The sequence below is a fragment of the Aythya marila genome, assembly GCF_965140915.1.
Source record: "Aythya marila genome assembly, chromosome: 11".
Taxonomy (NCBI): Eukaryota; Metazoa; Chordata; class Aves; order Anseriformes; family Anatidae; genus Aythya; species Aythya marila.
Window position 1 is genome coordinate 2,371,697 of NC_139052.1, and position 27,014 is coordinate 2,398,710.

The 27,014-nt window shown below is 40.6% G+C and overlaps 1 protein-coding gene across 8 annotated transcripts in view; it reads right to left on the bottom strand.

The window, feature by feature from the left end:
* Window positions 1–27,014, bottom strand: part of MYO5A (myosin VA) — a 102,038-nt gene that overhangs the window by 52,804 nt on the left and 22,220 nt on the right. For all 8 annotated transcript variants that reach the window (XM_082769355.1, XM_082769351.1, XM_082769357.1 and 5 more), the window contains exons 4-6: window positions 20,632–20,776; window positions 5,187–5,343; window positions 1,062–1,205 (exon numbers count right to left, since the gene is read on the bottom strand). In XM_082769355.1, the coding sequence (XP_082625481.1) occupies window positions 1,062–1,205; window positions 5,187–5,343; window positions 20,632–20,776 (446 nt within the window). The remainder of the gene's footprint in view (window positions 1–1,061; window positions 1,206–5,186; window positions 5,344–20,631; window positions 20,777–27,014) is intronic.

Here is a 27,014-nt window from a genome sequence, read left to right on the forward strand (position 1 = left end):
TTCTTTATTAATTTAATCCATTTTCCACAGTAAGAAGCATGCAGACATTTTTGTTTTTTAAAAAAATGCATGATTTCGCTTTTCAGAATTGTAGATTACTTTCAAATATAGATCAGGATTCTATGGGTGAGTGCGATGATCATACTTAAAGGCTTTTCATTTTCCAAAAATAACTAATACCATTTGCTTCAGCATTTATAGTAAGCTGGTGAAGAGAATATCTTTATTGCCAAGGCAAAGCCGGAATTTTAAAATGGAAGACAAACACAGCTCAGAAGGTTATGACTCATGACTAACACTGTAATTCTGAACTTAAGGGCTCTAAACCTCATAATTTCAAAACAAAAACAAGAAAAAAGACTCTCCTTTAGCTAAGTTATGCACAGCAAGTTTCTCTTATTTTTGATATATACAACAGTACTCGTATAACACCCTTACACAGTACAAATTGTAATTATTTGCTTTGTACCTTTAGGCAGACAGTCAAGGGTAAGTCAATTTTTACTAAGCTCTAGACAATAGGGTAAGCAAATATGGAGAGGAAGCATAGGAGACTAAAAGGTTGTAGATCTGCTCAAGTATGAAATACCAAAATGAAAAGAGTTAAAGAAATATTAAGTTACATATTCTCTTAAGTCTCATTTGTAATTATTGTGATAGCAGTGGGTTTTACCAAAAGATTTAAAGTGAGCTAAGATGGCAGCTTTACAAACCACAACAGAAAGCTCTTGAGCATGAGTATTTCTGTTAGGTTTTGAAGCCTGATCCTATAACACTATGGCAAGCACAAACTCATATCTAGCATTGAAGATATTTCTTGTTAAAATACACAGCCTTTTTAATACACATTTTACAGCAATCAATAATTCATATACTGAAGACTGACATGGTTTTCCTTCTCTCCTCCTTCCCCACATGTGCTATAGTAAAAATACAACATTAGAACCATCTCTGACAAGAAACACCTAACATCACCAAGCAACAGCTTTTTTTTTTTTTTTTTTTTTTTTTTTTAAGCATAGCCACACAAATATAAAATGAGAAAATTGCATCAGTATTACCTGAAATACCACTCTTGACTTCTCCAGGAGGTAAGTTCTCATGTTAGCACCAATGATTCGGTATCTCTTATCAAAACCAATTTCAATGTATTTCCCAAAGCGACTGCTGTTGTCATTCCTTGTTGTTTTGGCATTTCCAATTGACTATAAAAAGGGAATTTTGTAAAGGTTGAAGAACTATTAGAAATTATCATATCTATTTAATCATCTACATTGCTCACAAATACATAAACATTAATTTGTCCAGTTTTCAAAACAATTAAGAATGATCTCTGCCTGGTCATCAAAAAGATGGTTATTTCATTGACATGAGATCCGGAGTTGATCTTCCTAGTAATGATGTCACTTCCACATACTCTAATTTTCCAGCTAAAAAATTATTTGAAGTCTTTTAAAAGGAATTAAAGAGTCTAACAGAAACCTCACATACAGCCAGTTTTCTTCTAAGAGTTTAATAAAACTATATCCATTATTTCACACTGCGTATATTCACAATTGTATGTACAAAGATACATGTACAGTACTTGCAACCTGTGTAAATTTACCTATTGCAAAGCCACAATCCAGCAAACTGCCCCTATACTCTTAACATTTTTATCGCTATTATTCCAGAACCAACTACATTTCCAAACTCCCTCTGCAAAAATACTGTTATAAAATATTTACTGTGTTCCTAAATATAATCTAAAAGTTAACATGTACAGACCCATGTTGTTTGCCTGAAACTAAATTTCTTCAATAGCAGATTGGCTATAGATTTCGAGACAGTCTTCAGTGCTGTCTTCAACGTGTGAGTAACTTATTTAGATTACTTCAAAATAGCTTTATTCATAATAAAAAATATTTAAGGTATGTCTTCAATAGTATGTGGTCCTGGGATATCCAGGGAAATGGTGGCCATGGAAGCAAAGCAGTGTTGGTGCAGCTGTGACTTACAGCAGCTCACCTGTGTTAGGATTCACACCACTATGGGTACCACACTGGAAATATCAGCGTTTTGAGACATGCAAATCACAACATGCTGAAATTCAAAGGAAAGAAGCTTTTCTTCTAAATAGGATCATATTATAGTCATCATATAGCAATTTACCTTTCAAAAAGTCTGAGAGATATCTCTGTTTCAAAAGAAATAGCATTCGGTGTAACTCTTGCACAGCACATTATCTTTATTCATATGCCACTGTGTTTATGTGATCAAGTACCTCACCCTGAAATGCACCACAACTAAAAAAAGGCAGAGCTATATCTATGTCCCAGGTTTTTTGTTCATGTGAACATCCATAGGAACTCTGTACTGAAATAAATTTGGGCAAAACCAAATGAGTACAAATAGCCATGCTGAGTATCAGTATTCCAAATCTGTGAGGAGAAGAACAGTGAATCAGTAAATGCTAGCAGGGTACAGCACCGAAAGCTGAGATTAGACTTTGAGAAACCACATTACAGCAGCAGCAGCACACACACGTGACCAAGCAGATGCCCAAGTGGTTATCAGATGAACAGTTGCTATAAAGGTTGTAAGACCAAATTGCATCTTTGCAGTTCTAAGAAATACTGAATTCACTCAAACTGAATGCATTCAAACTGCATTCTTGTGTTTTAAAATTATTGCTCCCATGATGTGCTTTTTGTTGTAGGTAGCAATGTAACGTTACAATATTTTCAGAAAACAATCATTACTTTGAAAGGACCTATTCCAAAGTCCCACGCCTGTATGTATGAACACAATTAAGAAAGTCTTCGGCATTACAATGACTGCTGACCAAGGTACCCAGTAAGCTGTACACTTTGTATAGCAACACAGGGTAGCAAAGAAAGAGAGGAAGGAAGTTACGTATAAAAATATGTTTTAACACTTGACTATTTCTACATTTGCAATAGACAGACTGTATATAGTTATTAGCTATAAAACTGATTACTCAAAAAGTTGCTAGAAATGTAGAATTTATTCACTTGATATTAGAGTATTTAGTAAGCAAACATGATGTGAAATTCTGACACTAATGGTGGTTGTGATATACAAATTAAAAAATTACCTTCTGCTCAACTTAGCAAATGTGAAGTTCAACATTTCTAAATTTCATTACTTAGCTTCTTTCTGTTTTGTGTTTCTGCTGATTTACCAGCTGAAGAGTTCAAAACATTAATTTTGCTACCCCAGTTTTTGTGTACAACTTCACATTTCACAACACTTATTTTAAATCTTATTTAAAGCTCAAGTGCTAGAAGTTAAGAGGTAACTTTCATCCAAATATAACTTCTGAAGTGATTCCAACTTTAGATCTTCACAGGTTCATGAAATCATTATTCCTAGAAGATAAAATGAAAGTGCCAACAAACCTCAACATCGCCAAAGATGGTATAACACTAATGCCAAAGCTGGAGCAGTGAAAGGAGTACTCAGGGACTAGCTCACCCATGCAACACTCCTAATTGCTCCCAAGGGCCCAGGCTGCCACTGCTGGGGTAGGTGCAGCTCAAAGCAAAGCTCAGCACTCCTGACTTCTTACCATCACTTGATACGTTGGTTACGCAGCAGCAGAGCCCACTGCCTATCATGATACAGCTCATTTTATCCCACAAAACAGTTTCAAACCACCACACAGCACTACAAACCAGGCATGATTACCTTGTGACAGAACACACAATTGTGATGGGGCAGCTATAGCCTGAGTATCATGAACTCCTCATGCCAGGAGGAAAAAAAGGAATAAAACACAGTTCATTTTTTAAAATATCTGAGGAAAAAAAAAACAATCACAGCATCTTGCATTTCACATTTCACTGTGTGCATTCCATTTGCTCACATCTATCCAATAATAACTCATACTATTGCATAGAGATGCTAAACAGCTAACAAGACATCAATCATCCTAAGCATTTTCTTAGTTAACGTGCCTTCTTAGCTTGTGCATGTTCATAGATAGAGCTCTTTCTCTTGAGAAATTCCCCCATGACTGCTTATCTCTGGTGAATTGTTTCCTTATACAAGGTTCCAGACAGAGAACAGAGGAGGGCCACAAAGATAAGTAAGGGCCCGGAGCATCTCCTCTCTGAAAAACGGCTGAGAAACCTGGGTCTGTTCAGCCTGGAAAAGAGAAGACTGAGAGTGATCTATCAATATTTATAAATATCTAAAGAGTGGAAGAGAAATGGATGGGGCCAGGCTCTTTTCAGTTGTGTACAGTGATTAGACAAGGGTCAGTGGCCAAAAACTGGAACACGGCAAGTTCCATACAAACTTCTTCACAGTGAGGGTCACACAGGCTGCCCAGAGAAGTTGTGGAGTCTTCTTCTCTGGAGATATTCAGGACCTGCCTGGACACTTTCTTGCTCAGCCTACTGCAGGGAAACTACTTTTAGCAGGGGGCTTGGACTTGATGGTCTCCAAAGGTCCCTCCTAATCCCTACAATTTTGTGGTTCCTTAACTTCAGCTACAACTTGGATCTACACATGTAGGCAAAGACACAATAGGCAGAAAATAATTCAGATCAGGGTTTCTGCTTGGCCATGACATCAGAATTACAGCATCTCCTGAGCTTCCTGTAGATCAGTGATCCTGAGCAGTAGGGAACTGTACATGTTATCCCACAGTCTACTGACAGCGCCCGTGCTCCCAAGCCAATGGCTTTGGGACTTGACTACAGTTAGCACAACCTTTGTTGTACACAAATGAAACATCACAGTCTGAGCTAATTATTGCCAAATTATGTCTTCTGTCATTTCTCCCCTCTGAAACTGTGTACATCTCGTATAAGTTTTCTTTCTCAATTTAACTTCCATGATGACATTTTACTAAAATTTAGTATTTGCTTTATTCAACAACTACCAGTATTACAAAGCTGAAAAGATTTACAGCAGTATTCCTATAAAAATTACTTTGTTATGTGAAATACTTTAATACTGTAATATTACCCCATCTCTCACACCATTTCATAAATACTGCACAAAATAATGATTACAGCACTTCCCAGTAAATGGATTAAAAATGAAATTTTAAAACATAGTCTGGGTTTTTTTGATGCCTATAAAAGCAAGAACCGATCTCTTTACTGAATGCTTGTGTTAGCCCCCAAACAATTACTGCAACTGAAGGGTAGGAGTTAGTGCAGTAGCTCTCTTACCTCCATTATGGGGTTGGAAGCCAAGACTTTCTCCTCAACATTGGCTTCACTGGCAGATCCACTGACCGTGGCGAAGTACCTCATGGCATACTTGGCAGAGACTGTCTTCCCTGCCCCAGATTCTCCACTTACAATGATTGACTGATTTCGCTCATCTCTGAAACACAAAGACATACTGATTACCAGCTATTCTCTCAAGGACACTTATGTTTTATGTCCCCAGCTTGGCAACAATCATTCCACCATAAATGTTAGCAGTAGAGCAATAATGTAAAGCATGTGGCAGAAACAAAGCTGTCAGTGATAAAGCTCCCTGAATGGCTAATTGGGCTGCTGGTGACCAGGATGCTCATTCAGGACCGAGGCTGCCCCTGCAGTTCAAGCAGCCATCATTTTTTTCAACAAAACCTGACCAAAACACCTGTTACCACCATAACACTGTGTTCTTCTGAAGCTACTTCTATTCAGAGTGTCTGGTAAAGCACCTCACTAATCAGTGCTCATTAGTAAAGATCATTAATGCTACCTTACAGATAGAGAAACGAAGAGCAGAGCTAGCAACAGAAACCCTTCATCCTTCTGATCTAATCGCCAACTTTTCCCAGAATTGTTTTGAATCTGAAAAATTCAAGCAGGACTGTTCAGGACACACATAGCAGCTCTGGAGCAGAGGATCCCTTTGTCGTAAAGATATTTCTTCTCACTATAAAAATTTTTTTTAAAAAATGGATCTTAATTTGCTAGGCAAGTAATTTTCCGTCACCCCAAAGAGGCCTCTACCCATAAACCCTGACTGTATGACTTAAAAATAGACTACAAACCAACAGTGACAGAAATTAGCATTTCTATAGCCTGGCTCTTTTTTTTTTTTTTTTTTTTAAATAAAATATTTATACCATACTGTATATTTCAAAAATTTAAAAGAATATTTCAAAATCCTCCCGTGAGCTGGGTAAGTTTAACTCTGTCTTACACACTGGAAAATGGATAAAGAAGGAATAAAAATTTACCCCAAAGATTTAGAAAGCTGGGTGGGGCTTGAACTAAAGAGTGTAGCCAAGCCCCAGACCAAGCTGCACTTACAGTACTGTAATGGTGGATAAAAGTTCAGGCACGCATATATGTTCAAACAGCATATATGAAGTCTGCACAGCCTCCAAATGCCTGCTGAGGCCACAAGTAAATGCTATGCAGGGGAAGTGAAGAAATATGCATGAAAAATCTATCCGTGGTTTCTGTATCCTCAAGGCCCTCCAGGAGGTGTGGGGTTCTACTTCTGACATTTAAAAAAAAAAAAAAAGGTGCTGATGAGAATAAGAAGCTAAATTACAGATCACATGTTTGCTCTCAAGCTGTTACATATCTTCAAAAGCACTCCCAAGCCTCCAGATAAGAGCACAGCTCCAGCATCTACTTCATGCTGCACACAGATGTAGGCTAAAGGGAGCCCCTGGTAACATCTCCTATCTGCGAGAGCCAAGGTGTGATTCATCTAACCAAAGGAATTCATTGGGTAAAGCGGGTTCTTCACATTTGGGTAAAAGGAAAGGGCTGGGTGTTGCTTTAAATTTAATACGAAAGTGTTAAGAAGATCAAAGCAACCTAATTTTGTGTTCTCAACTTCCCTTTAACACATAGGATAGGTGCGAATGACTGCAGCACAGTTCACACATTTGCATACATCAAGCTGTCGGTCTCAATGGGAAAAGTGGGAAAGTGTAACTAGGCAGCTTGTGCCAGGTTATGGATAGCCACGTTAGGTATGCCCAGCTGCCAGGAATGCCAGCCCTGGGCATGGGGAAATTAAAACATGGGCCTGATGAGACATCTCCTTTACAAAGGGCATCAAGCCTGCTCCAGTGAGGCCTGCGGCGGCAGGGCAGCTCACAGCAGAGACAAAGACTTCCATCTGGGAAAGGAAGAAGAAACGCTCTTGCTTCTTCCTCATTCCCTGCTCGCAGAGTTCATCCGGGGTGGATACACATGCCTGTGGCTCTGCACATCGGGGGCCAGAGTGAGCTATGCTGGTGCTCTCGTCCAAAAAGAGATGCAGAAGGACATGAGAGGAGTCCAACCGAAAGCATGACATCTAGGCCTAAATGGGACAACTGACAACACACAGCCTTCCCCTCACACAGACAGTTCCTGCAATGAGTCAGTAACAGAGAATAATTTCTTCGCAGAATCAGCAGTTTTTCTTCCCCCGGTGCTCTTTGACATACGAAAAAATCCCCAAACCAATCCCATTATAAAATAGGAAACTTCTGGTCTGATTTCAGGAGCTGCCTAGCACAGGAGGTCAGCAATAACATAACAAGCTTTTCGATTGTAGATCACCATACTGTGCTACCAAGAGAGGGACAAAAAAATAAGCGTGTCTCATGGTAATTGTCAGTTCCCTGAAGGATCAGCTCCAGTAGCTGAGAAATCCCACGAGTTCCATCTACTGCTCCAGCTGCGAGGCACGAACGTACACGTAGTGAGAGTGGCAGGAATCAATGATATATCAAGTTTATTACTGCTATTCAAGAAGCACTTTCCAAAATCATCAGGTGATTTACAGAAATATCTTCTGGAGCTGTTATGAAATAGGATCCTCGTGTTTTGAATACTAATAGGAAACTGGTAAAAGCACATTAACATCTTAGACCCGAGCAAGTCCCTGAAATCCTCCCAGCCTTCTGTTTACAAAGATGCTTTACTACTCATATAGAGAAACAACGGCTTCATTTTAGAGAATGAACCCACACCCATGCCTCATCTTGCAGCATTTCCAAAGCTATCAGTACTGAATTGTCAGTCACTGCCCCATCTCTCCTCATCCAACAGCTAATTCCAACAGAGATACTTTACCCAGTCTAGTGTGTATCAAAGCCTGCCTCAAAATTGCTTCAAGGCCCTCCCTTATTATTTCAATCCAGACAAGCACTGAAAAAACAAAACCAAACAATGTGCATGACTTCCTTCCTTGCACAACTGGCATACTTTTTAATGAAGAAGGTGGAGAAATCAGCAGAAATTGAGGGGAATTACCACAAACCAAGACAGAGGGCAGACCATCCAGCATGTATGTGTGAGCATTCAAAGCACACATGGCTTTTGTTATCGGGTTGGGCATTCAGGAACAGCGGGAAAACACTCATCTCCTCAGAGAACTTCCATGTTTACAAAGATGATAATGAAAAACGAGGCTGAAATAATTCCTACTGAAGAATACTGTTGCTACTTAGCCTGGAGTACCCTCTCCCCACACTACGAGATATGCAGGTCTCCTCTTCCCACAGCACTCCTGCATGCGCTCAAAATAAAGGATCCATTCCTATATTCCTGTGTAAGCACATATACACACACCTTTTAGAAATTTGCTTAGAGAAGATATGGCTGGCTGCGTGAGCTAGAAAAGCTGCTGTCCTCTATTCTGCAATGAATATTTGTATTTGCAAAAGCTAAGGCAGTCATGAGAAACAAAGGCCTCTCACTGTCTGCAGCCAGAGCCTCTGGCATTGCCCTGCCAGAGCTCCATTCACTCTCAGACTCCCTTGTCCTCACGAGTACATCAGTCTATTGTTTGGATTTAACACACTGGAGTTGCCATTCTCTAGCACATTATTCTTTCTGCTTTTTGGCACAGAGAGAGGAAAACACAGCAAAACATCCAAGATTGCAGCCAATGCCTGGAGAAGGTGCAAGGACACAGCACCCCACAGCAGGGTCAGTGGCTGCTGCCACAACCCCAGACGAGACTTGGCACATGAACGTCCGACCAGGCAGCAAGATACTCAGGTCTTCAGAGAAGGAAGGCTGGTCCTTCCTGGCAGCCACAGCACTGCTGCAGAGAGGTCTTCTACATCGCTGAACTTTAAGGAAACAGATCGCCACATAACTGGGAAAGAAAACATCAGCTGGGAAGGAAAACACCAGAATTTGAATATATTGGGAAGTGCATAAAATGTGCAGAGAATATATTTTGGTTTAGTACAAACAACAGTCTAAAATACCTCTGCTTATGCCAAATGACATTTTCATAATGTCTGTATTAAAAAACAAAGAAACAAACAAAAAACAGAAAACACAAAGAGCATTTGAGTTCTTCCTTGCAGAGAGAAATACCAACTTTGGAGTTATTTTCAGTTAAATCACCAGTCCTCAACCTTTGACCTGATGTTGTGAGCACTGAACATGTCACCAGTTGCAAAAGAAGCACTATAATTAAAATTTTCAGCCAATAAAACAAGTAGGGCAACAGTGTTGTGTGTGACACCACTTAGCAGTCTGATGCCACACTCTCTTATCTGTGCAATATGTCTCCTCGTCCTGCTTCTTCTCAGTGTAAAGCACATAATTAGATGATTTTAAAATGAAGATTACTTCTGAATGGACAGAACTTTTTAATTATGCTTTTACAACAAGAGCTGAAGAAAAGCAAACTGGGAGATGAGAAGCTGGAGTCCTCTTTCACTGAAAGGTGGATAATGATCACAGCCAATGATACACAAACACATCACAGTGACATGATACTAAGCCAAACTAGCTTGAAAACAGGCATTTAGTCACAGCAGACTGAAACAGATCGACTGTGAACAGCCTACCACTCACAGAAACGTGAAGCGTTACTTTGAGGTGTCGGTCAGGATCACACTCAGCTTTTTCCATTTCTGAACAGTGCACAAGGAGAAGGGAATGACAAATAAATAAATAAATAAATAAATAAATAAATAAATAAAATTCAGGGTTTGCGACGATAGGCCTGGCCATTTCAGAAACAAAACGATGGGCTGAGATTGCTTTCAGCAGCAGGGGACTTGGCTCAGAAATCGTCCATATCCTTCTCTCAGGCCTACACTTTAAGCACTGCATAACGATAACAGCTAGTTCTTGTCAAATAGTGACACCCTATGGAATAAATAACACTATTTTCCTTATCAGTTATCTATCTCAAAAATAATGTCTAACTTTGAAAGGCAATATTCAGTCACTGTATCCAACCTGTACGCAGCTCTATTCTGCAGCAAGTAATGGTCATAGAATAAGCAATAAGTGTCACTAATTTTTCATCATCATAATTCCAGTAGAAGACAAACAGATTTGTGCATAGGCTGGTAAATTTTAAATACAATTTCCCTTTACCTACAAAATCCCGTTGACAAGGCAATATGTTTAGGAGGAATTTTAACATCAGAGTGCCAAAACAGAATAGACGTAGACTTCCTTACCTAACTACTGCAATCTTGAGATTACAACCTACATTTCAGCAGGGCTTTTTCTTGTGCTTTGAAAAACCATTGCAGAATTCAATACTGAAGACAGCTTCTGCTCAAAGGAGATTCAGCACTGGAAAAAAGAGTTCTACAAATTGACTTGAGATACCTTACATGCAGAAAACGGTTTTGCAGAATACAAATTAAATGACAGTGCACAAGAAACCAGGAAGTGGCTTAGAAAAAAATACTCTAGTTTTCAAGACATGAAAAAAATTTTGTTGAGGATGTGCATACGTCTTAATACTTAATTTTAATAGCACTGACTACTATTAACTTTAAATTCTGTATTTCATAGAAATTGAAGAGATGCTTTCAAAAGGGCTCAGAATGGAGGAAGCTCTACTCCCATGTGGTCACAGCTGCCAACCTTAGTGGAAGCAGGAGTAACACTGTACACATCAGAGACGCCCAGTGACAAAGTGCTGCAAAAAGACCTACTGATCATTGAAAAGTTGACTGTCATCAACTTTAGCAATTTCATCCGGCCAAAAATAAAATAAAATAAAATAAAAGAGACAAATAAGGAAAAAAAGTGTAAGAAAATAAACATTAACAGTTAATAACACTAAAGGCAGAGTTGCCAATTTTCAATTTTTATTCCTTAAGGTAGCTGTACCTTTCTGAACCTGGCTCCCTCGAAAACCAAACTAGCTTACTGCATTACTGCCATCATTTCACAGCAAACTGTCCACACATCAGGATAATCAACACATAGAGATTGAAAAATCCCTACAGATAACTTTGTTTACCTTTTTCCTCTATACATATGAAAAGAAAGTCCCTCTTTGAAGCAGGAACACTAAAACAGTTAAAAACCCATCAATACATATTTCAGAGGGGATTCAAGAAGCTCAGAGCTATTCGATTTAATCATCAAAGCACAACATTATTTTTGTGTTTTATTCCTTCCTATGACTGATGCATTGGATGTATCACTTGATCTTGTCTTTCAGACTCATGACTCTAAAGCAAATAATGTCAAATAGATGTATATAAGCACACATACCACAAAAACATCAGCCCGGGAAAACAAACAAAAAGAATACAGAATTATTGACATCAGCTTCAATACATGTATCAATCCATCCTTACCCAAGCCACCAGCATCTCTGCCTGGCAAAGCTGTATCATTAACAGCTGATTTTAAAAGATTTTGATGTGGACTTCAAACATTCGCCTGTGATGCGCTACTTCAAAGCTGAGCTTTCTTAATGCCACATAACATAGATGAGATTGGCAGAAGAGATCAGAGTGAGACGTCCTTCGTTCAAATGGAGAGACCAAATAGAGCTATTTGATGAGAACATTAGTGCTTACTTTGCCTTTCATCCCAAATCATCTACATCTGTTAACACTGAGGACACTGCCAAGGTGCTGATGTTTTTACAGAAGCTCCTTGTCAGTGTGGCTTGAGGGAAAAATATGACCCGAAGATGGCCAGAGCTAAGAGGTTTAATTAAATCTACTACCATTTTTTGTGGGGTGGATTTGCTATTGGTTTCTTGTTTTAATTTAGAGTAACATGTTTAGGTGATGGCTAAGGGCACTGTCCCCATGTCATGTGACAGATTCATTTTTTATTTAAATAAAAACTGCACAAACTGCTGCTCAAGGCCTGATCCTGCAATCCATAAACACCAAATCTCTTACTGCTTCAGCGCAAGACCAAGATCATGATAAATAGCTTATTTAATCCAACAGAGACAGTCTCATCAACCTGATCTCACTGTCGCTACTCTATTGCACTTCTATGGTAATGGAGTAGACTCGTAAGCCTGAAATTGCTTTAGATTTTTCAAAACTGAACCCTGATCAAAGGATGTTAACGACTAACCTGACGCAAACTCCCGGGGAAGTAATCTGTGACTCAGGGAACATTTGGGACACTTTCTGTTCTAAGCACACACGTGATTACCATTTATATCAATGTGAATCGTGCCCATCAAAGACAGAAAAGGAACCTGAGTTTGTTTTCTGAATGACACATCATCCTACAGCTGAATTACAGCAGCAGGAAAACTAACTCAAGAGAAGTTGAAAAATAATGACATCGATGAAAGGTCAGATAGGATTAATTCTGAAAGGCTGGCATGTTTGAAATCTTGCTGTACTTCCATCAGCTACAGCTACTCCAAGAGTCACAGGATTAAACACTAAGCACTAACACAAACTTAGCTTAAACTGAGACATATTACCTTCTGAAGATTTTCAGACTGTGCAAGAATACATATACACGCGTGCAGCTGGCACGATTAAGTGTCTCCAGCAAGGCAAGCATAACACTGAACCAAGTAGGCACCCTATTTTTTGCAGTCCATCTCTCAATATCCCAGCTGCATACTTGTGACAGTGGATGACCAAAATAACCTGTAGTATCTGGAGCCAGAACATTCACACATCTTTGTATCTGATAGCATGACTAAACAAATACATTTATTAAAGATGTTTCCTTCTGTGAGGCAGCTATAGCAAAAACAAGAGCACAGAAAAAATTACCAAATAATTTTCTCATCGGTAAGATGAAATAAAACAAGTTTATACAATGCACTGAAAATAAAACCTGCATGGAAGTGCTAAATATTCTAACTGCTTTATCAATGTTCCCAAATAACTTAGAAGTAATGATGTTATGGGAATAGAGAAATGCATCTAATACGCCACCTGTTCCAAACAGCTTCTTCCAGCCTTGGTGTAATTATCAACACAAAAGATTTCAAATTCCTTTCTTGTGAAATCCATTAGCTTTCATCAAGATAAAGTAAGAATTCTCTGCAGTATCGAATGCTTTGTGACCTTCGCAGAAAACAACTTGATTAACTTACTAAGAAATTTAGGAAGGAACTTCCCAGCCCCAGCAGGCTGAAGGGAGCACAGTCTTCAAAGGACTGTGCATTTTCAGATACCAGAAACAGGATGATTAGTAGTAGAATGGCTGGGAAAGAACAAAACATTGAGGTGCTATCAGAGAAACAGAAGGGTAAATCCATGGTATATGGATAATGGTAAGATTTTGCACACCTCATCTGAAGACTCACTAAATAGGTCTCACTTCAATAAATTGAATTGGATGGAGCATTTTCTAAAACACCAGTGATTGCAAACTTAAAACCAAAAAGTTTCCTAGAACACTCTTCTTCAGCACAAAACATGGTTTTGGAGAAAGAAAAGGATTTTACATTCCTGTAATTCACACTACATTGTTGGACATGGCCAAAGTGCACATGCAGGTGAAGGACACAGCATACACCCATGCATTTCTCTACAGGAAATTCTGGACAGAAATGTGGTAACCTTAGTCACAGTGGCCTTTCAGCACAGAAATGCAAACAATAGCTCAGAACAAGCTATTGCATTTCACAGCTCAGTATGCTAACCGTGAATAAAAATAGCATCGCTTTGTGTCTGTAATATAGGGCACAAGGTCTAAAGCAATGTGAAATGGGCCAGTTGTACACATGTACATGCAATGCCTGTATTTACTACATGCCTTTTTTTGAATCCAAACTTTTAGCAAATTTCCAGGGGGGTTTGCACTGCTTCAGTTAAGAGTGACACTACAGTTAGGTTTTAATGTAGTGCTGTGTATTCAGATTGTATGCAATGTCCCAGACAGAGGGAGCTCTTCTATGCACACTTTGAAGCCCTTTCCAGCTTGCTCTTCTGCAACTCCCAAGCAGCTATTCACAGCTACCATGTCTGCACTACAAGAGCCTCTCATCCCTCTGACCTCTGCAGTAACGCAGAGCTCACCGCCCACGCTCTCACCAGCACCAGCTCTCTGTCCTGTGTTGGCTTGGGTGCCACGTTCACTGCTTGGTCCACCACAACCCAGTTCTGCACGATGCTTCTGTGGGCACACCTGTTTGCTTTTCTGAAGGACCAAAATTGCCTTTTACACTTGTCCCGAAATAAAAGGCAGCTGTAAAAGCCTCGAGCTTGGGAAGGTTTAACACAGCACGGCATCATGCGGCAAGCAAGTGAGGCCAGGCCATGCACATGAAGTGACACGTGCTCACCGTGAAGGACTTGGAAATTCAGCACCGTGTCCATCAGGAGCCATTACAGGAACAAGTCCAGGATCTGATTTTCAACCACGAGTAATTTAACTGATCAATAAATAAATAAGAATTCATTCGGCAGTTTTCCAGTGCTCTCGGATCAAGACAGAACAGCAGCACCTTCGGGGAGGTGCCAGGCCAGGGCCGCCCGCCCGCTACTTCTCACAGCGGCAGCATTTTTGCCCTTCATTAACCTTCTGAACAAGCTATTTTAATCACAAAAATCTTTGCAGCCCTAAATAAGTTCCATTATCCCCTGGTTTCTGGATTTGGCTCTCTGGCCTCCTTTATAGGAAAAGCACCCTGGTTTTGTACTTCCCAGCGCTGCCAACAGCCCGCATGGACGAAGGCCTCTGTCTACTCCCTCTGCTGGGCCTGCTGAGCCTGCCTGGGAGGTGTCCTCCTTCGGGACAAGTCTCCCCTGCACCGTCAGCACCTCAGCATCGATAAACGCCAGCCCCATGTTCTGCCTTCACCTGCACTGCTCCTCCTTCCTGCAGAGCCACATCATCCCTGCGCTCCCGCTGAGGGAGCCGACAAACCCGCCCGTGTTGGCACATCCCACAAGGTGCGGCCTGACACGAGGAATTATTTCTTCCACTCTCAAAGGGCTGTTGTGTGGAGTAACAAGCCAACTTTTGTACAAAATAAAATTAAAAAAAACGTACAGAATGCTGTATCAGTGTTAAAGATTATTACTAGCGACTAAAGGGCTTTGAACCATTCTGTGTCAGTGTGATGGGGGGAATTAAAAGAGTTGGTTATTAGCGCTGTGCCCAGCAAGAAGGGTCACTTCTTGTGCAGAACAGCAGTTCGGTTTCTTGCTCTGTCCCACCTGCACACCCTGTACCATCAGTTTATTTTGACTATCTGGATCTCACATGCTCCAACCAGAAACACCCTGCTCTTTGCATAAACCATGCTCCAACAATTCAGATGTGTTTAGCTGCACCTTGAGTCACAATTTGTACCGACTAATCAGTAAATTAATTCTTTGTAAAGAGTATTCATTTTAATAGCTAAGAAATATTAGTCCAACAAACCATCTTCTTTAACCACATTCCTAAATACATTTCTAGTTTAACTGCTCATTAAACATAGCAGCACTTCTCACTGACATCCTGTTCAGCTGCTGGACAAAAGAGGATGTTCTGAGCAAAGGAACTGGAGGCTAGAAGCTCCGTGTTGGGATCCAGCTCTGGGGTGACAAGAGGCATGGCCACAGCATACCATCTCCACCTTAGCGTTTTTTTTCTATGCAAGTGGAAAATGATATATTAGCATTAGACACAGACTAGTGAATGTAGAGTGCCTGGAAAACATGAAGTCTTTTATAAAAGGAAACAGTATCTGTTGCCTGGCACAGAGATACTTTAAGTCTGCAGGAAACGAAGGCATGAAAAACCTAGCATGTTAATTTTTGTATGTTGAAAACAAATAAGCTACAGGAGAATGTTGCTATGAAACCCATTCAAGTGCAGCACTATCAATCACTTGCATTTTATTGTGAAGCTGGTGGGATCAAGCCATCAGACACTGGATTAGGATATTTCCAACTCTCTATGTCTGTTTCAACAAACGGAAAAAATGGTAGTGATCTCCTCTGTAAAGGACTTCGAGATCTGCTCATGGAAGTGCCACACAAAGGTGAGCTATTACCATTATATATAAGCTGATTCAGCTGCAAACTCAGCTACTACAAAACTCCACAAGTTCTGAAACATCTTATGGTCCTGTTCAACAACAGCTTGGTACGAACATTTCGCATCACTCTCAAAAACAGCACATATACTTTTTTCAGTGAACAAATTGCACCACTTCCCATTTCAACAGTATCCAGGAAAAACAGCTCTGGACTGTACAAACGCAAAAAGGTGAAAAGATAATGAATTGATGGTAACATCTCTTGACACATACAAATTAAGAAAACTGAGGTCAGCACATGCTGCAAAATCATGACAGATTGCACACCAGAGGAGCACAAAGATGAGCCAGCACTATGGAAGTGATTTATCTGGGGATTAGTCAGAGGTCACTCTAGCAGTAGTTTACTAAAGCTCATTGCTTAGCTACCAGCAGGACACCTCACATGAACTCCAGCTTCCAGCTACAACCATGCTTAACCCTTCTGCTGCCTAAAAATAATCACTGCTCAAACAAGTAGATCCTTGATGTTATATCAGCTTGAATAGTCTACCTGCTGTCTTATACTTGGTATTATCACAAAATGTCAGACCCAAAGTATAAGGGTTACTTCCTTAATCCAAATCATCCGTTTGCCCCAGAAATGACAATTTCTTTCCCTTTTCATTCTAATTTTAACAGCAAAGCCCCAAAATAATCATCTCTCTTCAAGGTAAGTATTTCATCTGAAAAGTTGTATGTCACAGTCATACGTCAAAGCAGGCTGCTGTACGCCTGCACAGTGCCTACCTACCATGGCAGGCTCTGGTTTTGTAACTGCATGCAGACCTGTGACGCATTGTTCACCATCCCTCTCCCAATTTCTGGTGGGTGTGAACACAAGATCCATTTGTGAGACAATGGGAAACAAAGCAGCACCTAACCAAAAGTGCATTTTTATAACAGGACATCAGCTTGGGATGGCTCGGATAACTGGAGATTGTCAGTCAAGGTGTTTTTAAAACACCTACTCACCAGCTCACCAGGCTTCCTTTTTAACAAAAAGTAATATAAACAAATCTTCATGTAGCTCAGAGCCATCAGACACATGCCATAAAACTGACAAAATGGATAGGCAGCCTACTTATTAAAGATAATTTAATGAAAAAGATACATGCTAACATCGAATAAATCATTATGATTTGTCCAAACAGAAAAAAACAAACCTTCAGAGACTGACTCTTAAAACAGTATTGCTTTCCATCTTAGCACTCACCGAGTTTTATAGGGATCTCACCAATATGTAATTCTGTTTGCAGATGTAACTCAACTTGCACTTCGCTTAACAACTTTACTAATTAATCAGAAAACAAAGACTAATTTCATTTATTAAATTGAAAAGCACTGACCTCTGCTCTTTCTGTCACTAACTACAATAGGAATGGAACAAAACAGACCAAGAAAGTATTGATAAAACCTTTGATAACCTATTGATAACCCCTGGTGCTGCCCCACCACACTGCAGACTAACTGCCCAGACACTTTGCTCTGTTGGAAAAAAGCAAAGAAATACAAATCCAAACTGAAAGTAGTCCTAAAAAGTTGTGCATGTTTTACTGGGCTGCGGTAACAAAAATCAGTTATTTGATGATCATGTGTGGGTAAAGAAGAGCCATGTTGCTTTTTACTAATCTTCCATATTTTTGTATTGTATGTACTGAAGACACAACGTAAATACTTAGTTTACTATGACTAGCTGTCATGGGTCATTTTGTTTGGCTAAAGAAGACTGCAGAACAGTTACAACCAAACAAGAGAAGAGTTTCGCAGTCACAGTAAAGGAAGCAATAAGCTGGCAAGAACAAATTCTAAATCGTTGAATTATAGATAACAAGAAGACTTAAGGACTAAATATTTATGTGTTGAAGCATTATGGATAGGAGCATCATGACTAATTATTCCCGTCATCATTTAAACATGGAGTTAGGACAGATTAGAAGCAGCAGAAAAATAAATCTCTGCATATATATATATATATGCATAAATGCAGATTGCTGCCATCAATATAGCTACCATATGAACAGCTGATGCAATTATTAAATCATTAATGAAAGTCATATACAATTGGATTTTCTTTTTTAGATAACAAACAGCAGAGCTGTAAATATTCACGTTTTGTTTCTTTTAACTTCATAATTCAGGAGTAAAAAGTGATTTATTTAGAGTGCAGAAATTATCACTGATATTAAAGAGTAGGAAGCAACTAATGAACTGGAAACAGCATTCAAAAACCTCATTTAACTAGCAAACACCCCGTAAGTCTAAATGACAGTAGAAATTCTTAAAAATAAACAATCAAACAAAAATAGAGAGAAAAGAAGCATTAAGAAAATAAATAAGCAATGGAATTGTTACTTCAGTGTTGAGGAATAGAGAGAAAAGGAAATAAACATTAGGAAAGTAAATAAACAATGAAATAGTTACTTCAGTGTAGAGGAATGTTATGAATTTTCATTGCGTGCTCAGATTTCACTTTGCACCTATGAAAGTACTGTCATTTATTCATAAAAGAATAACAACAACATCTATAACATGTTGTAGGCACACAAAGGAATTAATTCATTGATGCTAGAGGATTATTTAAGATCATTTCCATGCTTATGTAATTTCTCATCATTTGTTTCAAAAAGAAATTTCTACCACACCTCATTTGTTATTATTCAGGATAGCAGAATTGCTGGAGGGTGCATCTAGAACTGAAGAGCAGGCAATTAACTCAAAAAGAAAAAGCCACAGGAGAAACTCTCGCCAAAATCTCAGCCCTCTGAGCCTACCTCTGACGTCAGAGAAGGAAATAGAAGATAATGCAGACAGAAATCTTCACTGTACAGGCTTCAGCTAACAAGTGAACAGAATACAGGAAATCCAGGAATTTGAAGTTTCCACATAGGTAAGAGGTAAGCCACTCTAGACAGTGGTTAAAAGCAGCCAGTGGAGAGAGATCACCTTCCAACCAACTCTATTAACCTCTGCTTGTTAACACTAAGAAAAACTCTGGGAATTTGGATCACATCCCCCACTGACATAATTGCAGGTGTGTACTGTGCCTCAGATGTACAAAAGGTCTAACATATTTTTACTTCATTGAGCTTTTAGAGTGACTTGACTAACAATAACCTGTAGAAAAACCGCTATCTAGATTGAAAGAGCCACAATGCAGATGTAACTGTCATGACATACCAGTTTTGCCTTTGTACTCCTATACCAGTTGCCTTTTTTTTCATAGTAGAAGGAAAGTGAGTACCTCTAGCACAGAAACAGTGCAAGTGTACAGTATTCCTGAAACATTGCCTACTTTGCAATTACCCTAAGCATGAGATGTTGCACTGTACTGTACCACTTTCTTTTCAAACTACCTATTATGTGGGTATCAAGTTAATCATGGTATTCACATACACAACTGACTTCACAACGTATGGAACATGCTATTCATTCTAGCACTCATAGGAATTTTTAAGAGAACAGGTAGCTAATTGTGGAAATGAACATTTTATCGTTTTCAACCCATCTTTGCCTTGCATCCCCCTTCTGCAGTAGAGCTTGAGGGCCACTGCATTTAATTCAAAGCTTTTTCACTTTTTTACTTGATTGATTTGCTCATGAGTTGTATTTTCAACAAGGAAAACTATACCAATAGCTTGTAGCTGAACAGTGAGGATAGCAGTGACCATTTTGCTAACCTAAGATGACACAGTAGCCTGAAAGACTCTTACGATGGCAACTATTTCAAAAACCTTCTCAAATTGGCAGGTTCTTGGGGTGAGGGAGAAGAACTGTTTCTAACAACGACTTTCCTTAATCTGCAAGTTCATTTTCATGCAGTTTTTGAGGAAATATTGACTTCCTGCACAGCTGTTACAGTGTCCTTAGAGACACTGTTTTGGGGCACTCTCTGTGCAACCAGTCCTGCACTCCCTCTTAATTCTAGTCAATAACAGTCAAAAGCAGATTACATAGCTGGGACTCTACTGACATGACTAGGAGCCTATAATAGCATGTAGCATTCATAAGCTGGGTGATTTTTCTTTTTCTGTTATCAGTATCATACATAAATATGAAACAGTTAAGAATCTGGCATGTCTCCCTTTAAAAAGCCACCAATGATTAAAAAGAATCTCCACAGTTTGCTAATCAATTTAAAATAACATAATCTTATCATGCACTGGACTAATTTTAGACCTAAATTCTGAAGAGATCTGTGGTTATTCCTGTTACCTGTCAGCAGCCAGGATCTCCAAGGCATTCATAATGTTTTACTGTTCACTAATTTGGGCAACTTAATCTCTTATGAAATACACTAAAACACTAAAAACCATGTACTAAAAATAGATCTTGCAAACTACTTAATGAGCCATAAATGAAAAGAAGTCTGTTGGCCAGAAATTTTAAATTTTATTCCTTTCCAAAAAAACTATGAATTCAAAACTCATGTTGTCTACAAACCTGGCCATCTGTTTATATGCCTCTTCTGCCACTGCAAAGATGTGTGGATCCATATCCCCCATATTTTGGCCGCTGTACGCATTGATGATATCTTCGCCATAGATAGGCAGTTGTTCATAAGGATTTATGGCCACTAAGACGATACCTACAAGGGAAATGAAACAAAGAGAGTTATTAATAGTTGTTTCAAAACAAAATAAAAATGGCTTTAGCACCAACTATTTTTCTACCTTTTCTAAAAATATTAACTACACAAGAATAAGGACTTGATTTATTATTGACTTCAAGAGATATTTAGTCTGAACTTAGTTTTGTGTACAAAAAGTAGAGTAAGTTTACTTCTACCCTGCTTCAGGGAACACACTGGAAACAGCTTTGTACGTCATCTTGTTGCCTGCCTTTCCTAAAGCTAGCATGCATGAACAACACAACTAGATTCAGCGTGCCCACTCCGAATAGTCTGCTCAGCACAGTAAATCGATCAATGTGCATTGTATTTCCCTGTATTTTATTGTATCTGTGTTTGTGAATTATAGCTACTATACAGCCTTGATGACCAGAAATTGAATTACCTAAAGGGTATTAACCCTTCAGGAGTTATGCCGTGCCCAGGACTAACACCTTCAGTTTTTGTTACAAGCAACAAAGTAGAGACGGTGTCAGTTGGATGCCAGGAGGTCTCTCTCTACTATCTGGCAGAACAACCTCCTGCCTGGAGGAGGTCTGTACAGTGACCCTTCTGAAGGGGATCAAAAAAACACACGGCCATATTAGCATGGGGCCAATATACAGAGGCACACAGTCAAGTTAGAAAATAAAGTAATTATACCTCTAGAAGGTACCATGAAGTCCTCATGTTATATGTCTGAACGGGTAACTACTTATACTTTCCATTTTCTATTTTTTCCATCACAGTTATGCACTTACCTGTCTTTTTTATACCCCTCATTACTACACCATTTCTAATCTTGTGCCATCCTTTTCCTCTCCCCACAGAGACTACTTCCAGTTCCATTCTCTTTCACAGGAAAACTCAGTCTTACGCCACACATCTTTCCCATCCACAAAGTGCTTTGGTCCAATTTTCTTTCCTGCGAGAAATGAGGATTTCTCTGCCCACAGGGAAGCTTTGAACAAAGAGTACCGATTCCCTTCGCTTCCACAGAGTTTACAATCAGTAGGAAACTTTTACTTGCTCCATGCAGAAGTGAAAACACTGATCACTGCCCTGTGAGACCTGGCCATTCAAGGCAAAACATGCTCTCTTGACATGGTAATTAATCCTCACCTTGAAGAGGTGAGGAGGGGAAAAAAGAGAAACTCTAATTTTAACTGTGGCCATTTTAAAAATAGAATCTCCTCACATATGTATTTCGTGGTGCATGTGGCTGTGTAACGCCTGTAGCAAGCATGCTATAGACACTCCTTGGACAACCCGCCCCCGAAGTACCCACGCTGAAAGCATCTCCATGGCATTCAACACATTTCTAAATTTACTCAGAGATTCACATGCACACGCACACACTTCCTCAGGGCAGATCCCAGCCCTCTGCTGTATGCAGATTAGTGCTGTGATTTCTATCTAAGAAATTTTCCATGCAAAAGCTGGGAGGAGGGAAGTGAAAGAGCCTATGATCTGGCTCTGCTGCTGTGAGCATCATCCCATTTTTACATCCTGTCATGTATTTATAAATCAAGCACAAACTGTAGCAAAAGCATTAGACAATGACAGATAAGTTTTCAAGAAGAGATCTGAGAGACCTTGATCTATGTCCTCAAATATCTGGCTAGTTAGATGTCTAGGCACGCCTACCTAACCGAGTCAGTGTTTTTCCATCAGCCATGACTTCACCCAAGTGACTCAGGAACTCCAGTAAAAGTCCCTGTAAAAAAGCACGCCAAGTTGTTAACGCTGTATTGACGAGCCCAGAACTAAAGGGGGGTGCAGGCATAAAGGAGCTCAGTACTGGCAGACTTGAGGAATATTCTCAGTGCAAGGAAAACCTGCACTTTGAAACTGGGAAAAAGCAATTGAAAAGTCGTTTTTTTTTTTTTTTAAAGGACCTTGCGGTGCCCATCAGATGACCTGAAAATCAGCAGCTGGGGGGCACCTGGGAGCCAGGCTGGGGTGGGCGAACCAGCGGCTCCCCACGCCTGCCTGCCCTGCCCTCACTGCGGCACTGCTCCAAAGGGGTCCACAGGGCACGGAGCTGCTGTGTCCCTGTGTGCCAGGGATCCAGGCCAGCACAGGAGAGGAGCTGGCAGCCCAGGAGAGCAACCAGACCGGCCGCCCCAGCCTGGTCTACCACCGGCTGATGATAATTTCCTTGAGCTGCTCGCAGCACAAAGATGGCATTGCAGAGGTGGAGGATGGGTTGCAAGGCAAAGCCAAGCAGGAGCTCGGTCTGGGACGTGAGAGCTTTCGGTGCCCTGCTGAGCACAGGGGAGGCAGAGGTAGACACCAGGACACCTGGTACAAGAGCAGCCTCCCAGCACGCTCTCCCAAGCGCTGCAGAGGACAAGGGAGCGTGGCTGGACACAGCCAGGGCAGGGAAGAGGTGGTGGTGTCCCAGGGCCTCGGCGATGCTGCCAAGAGAATGCCAGGAAATTCGCTGCTATGAATAATACCAGGAAGCACCCTTGGAGCCTGCAGGCCCTTTGCCAATATGCAGGAATGCTTCCTCCCTTTCCTCTCCTCAGCGGCACTGCTGGGGACGCATCCTCAGGATTTCTCAGGCCTGCTTCAGCACTGAACGACAGCCATGCCACGATTCCTAATTTCATCAACAATGTGCAACTGCTGGGGAAAATGACGAGGACTGAGACGACTCATTTGCTCTGCGCCCAAGCCGCTGTGATGGCTTCGCAGTGTGAGGGATTCAGGGCCCCGCTCAGCGCTGAACACCTGGAGGGGCTCTTCTGCAGCAGCCCTCCCATGGGAGCTGGGCACACACGCCTCGTGCAGCTCATTAGCCAGGTCTCTGCTAATTCCCTTGCACTTGCTCTGACACTCGTAGCACCCCGATGAGGTTTCTCAGCACTTCTGCGCAGTACAGCTCGTTAGCAAAGCGCACACAGCACAGCAGCAGTCAGGGAGAGTCCCAGTGGGAGCTGTCGTGCAGCGAGAGCCGAGCATTAACCACCCCGGCCTGCTCCACCTCACTGCCCGGCTGCGAGCCGGGCTGGACAGGCTCCTAAAGCCTCTCGGGCTTACAAGTCTAATCCAAGAGACATTTAAAAACCTGTGCAAGACTTCAGACAATTCCCTCCTCCTGCTTTTGGCTACGTTGGCACAAAGCCTTGAATTCAAAATGGGCAGCCCCGTGACAAGTCTCCAGTGTATTAAAATCACTTCATTTCAGGAGTGGCTTGTAAGATCAACATGCCACCACCACCTGGAAATACCCAAAACAAGTGAGGCAGAAAAAACGTGCTTTCTATGGAACTTTCAATCAGGCTATCTCACAAGACTATAATCCAGAATAATTTAGATATAATTTCTTGCTATCTCTACTAAATCACATGGCTGTTTTTATAACAAATATCATGGCCCTTCCCACATCGTGTGTGTTCTCATTCCTACACTTACATTAAATTGAACTCTGGCTACTCTTCTTGCCATTCTTCTTACATATACCCCAATTCAAGGTAGCTGATTCTTTCATTTTGAATGTATTCACCCTCCTGTGGGTAAACTGCATATTATTGCAAATAATTTATTAATTTAAAGGTTGCTGTCCTTTATAAAAGGCAGTATTTTTTACATCTGAACTAATCAGCAGTTTTCGCTGGAGTTTTGATCATAGCCATAGCAGTTTTTCCATATAAACATTCAATTTTTCCTTTCAATTTCCTCCAGTAACTCTTCATTTCATGTTCTCAACAGTAAAACAAAACTGTAAATCACCTCTGGATTTCTGGTGACAGGCTGCCCTGTTAAGAAATCAGGAGTTCTTCTATTTAAAAGTCTGGGTTACCTCAAAGTGAAATTTTCCAGAATTTAATACCATTTGACGTAGTACACTACTGAAAGAATAGTTTAATTAATTTCTAGGGCTGTGGAAATTCATCCATCCCAGATCTAGTTCTGCTGGTTGAGAGCAATGTTACCATAATTCTCTTGGTAGATTAAAACATTTTTAAATATCCTTCAGGCTAAATCAACTGGGTTAGCTCAAACCATCTTCAGCGGGTATTTAAACTAACCTGGCTAACATCTGAATCAGATTAAGGAGGCACATACAGCTCCTTCCACGGACAAAGCTCTAAGGCAATAATCTTTTGCAGAGGGGAAGCAGCACATACTTAGGACAGAAACTGATAGTGGTTTGCAAGGTGAGTGTCTGTGACCAAAGCAGCAGACTTTTAGGGGTAACTCACCAACTTCATTTCACTTAGCCTGTAATGTAACATACATACGCCTACCACCCAAGATAACAAATTCAGAGCACACTCTTCGGTTCAGGCAGCGTCCAGCCTCAGTCACCTGCACCGTGGCCACCCGAAACTGCCACAGTGCCCAGTCCCCATGTTTCTAATTCACGCAGCATGCATTTCCCAGAGGTGTCACTTTGCGTTGGGAAGCAAGAAGGGTGATCAAGCTCAGCAATCCCACATCACCAAACCCCACAAGCTGCTAAAGGCCTTCCAGCCACAGGAGAAACTGTAAAAAATCAGCCAAACCCACAACTGAAGTAGCACTAGGAAAAACATGAAAACAACAAGTTTTCCCAAACAGCAAAACAAAACCAGCTGACAACACACTCCTTTTGAAAAACTCTTCAATGATGTTAAACACAATCCATATTTAGAAGCAAACAACACAAACCAGGCAGGCTGTCTCATGGTATGGGCATGGCACTTGCAGGCATGGAACCACTAAACCCATAAATTGGAAACAATTTACAAGCTCAGGCCATGGGACTCCGGTTACACAAAAGCCCTTTCACTGAACGCTCCCCCATCAGGAGCTTTACTCGAGGGCACTAGGGACGGAAACATGGGCTTTGTCCATGTTCAGGGATTAAATCACGCACCCTTAGCAGGGGCTGCCCAGAGGAGCTGTGGTATCTCCACCACTGGAGGTGCCCAAGCGCTCTTTGGTCGAAGCCATGAGCACCCCCACCTCGCCAGACCTGCTTTAAGGAGGGAGCTTCACTTCCAGAGGTCCTGTCCAACCTCAGTCATTCTGTGCCTCTGGCCACATGCTGACCACGTGAGGGACAAGGTGTGGATCCCACACCTTGGGAACGAAGGCTGGTTGCAAGCAGAGGGAGGCGAAGTCTGATTCAGGCCCCCGTGGTCTGGATCTGCTAAGCGCCCACAGATTAGGAATGGCCAGAGGGACATTAATGTCTGCACTGTGCCCACTGTGAGGAGCTGAACATGCCGATTACCTTATCCCTCCACACCCATCAGCACTGGGGAGCTGTACCAGTGACCAGAACAGGGAAAAATTGACACTTGGCACATTCCACCTGAAGACCAGGACAGGACAGGGCCTTCAGCTGCAAAATACAAGTTCTTTCTTCAGACACCTGCAGCCAGGATTCACTCATATCTGCCGAGGGCCATCTTGCAACACTATTCCACAGCCTGCTCTACAGTCTGCAAAGTGACACGAGGTACAATGGTGTTATAAATAGCAAGTCTAACGTATGATGGCATCAAGAAGGCTGAATATCCTCTGGCACGCCATAGCGAGAATGGGGACTGTCCTACAAAAGTCTGATTAGAAATAAAGTAAAACCGTGTATTTAAAAAGAAATCATGGGGCATGTTTTCTGCTGGCATAAACTGGGCTATGATGAATATACACACGGTAATTTGACTACATGTACTGGAAGAATGTGTCTTTGTTTTAATCAGACAATTACAAGAAGGAAATTTTCAGTATCTGGTTTCCAGCAATCACATCATTATATTATGTTTTGTTTTACTAAGCTTAAATGTAAAAAAAAATAAAATAAAAAATAAAAAATATCTAATGACTTAAACCGTTCCTTAAGCATTAGCACAATATCCAAAATAAAGATAAATTAAGAAATGGTTAATAAAATAACAGATTTTATATATTGAAAGGTTATATGAAAAGTTCAAAATGTGTTCTGACTAAACACTACGATTTAAAAGAAATACATGTGCACACAGAAATGAGCCCAGAAGCATGAAATCTAAACCTTAAGCTTGAAATATCTCAAAAAGTGTCCTTAAAACAGATAACACAGCTGTAATTTTGTACCTATGATGAAGTGATCATTAAGTAACTTCTTCCCACTTTGGCTACCTGAAAATATCACAGGTAACCTCTACTGTGAGTTAAACGGTATTTTGAAAACCAGCATTGTTCATGATTCTGAACAGAGAAGCATTGGCTCATGCAC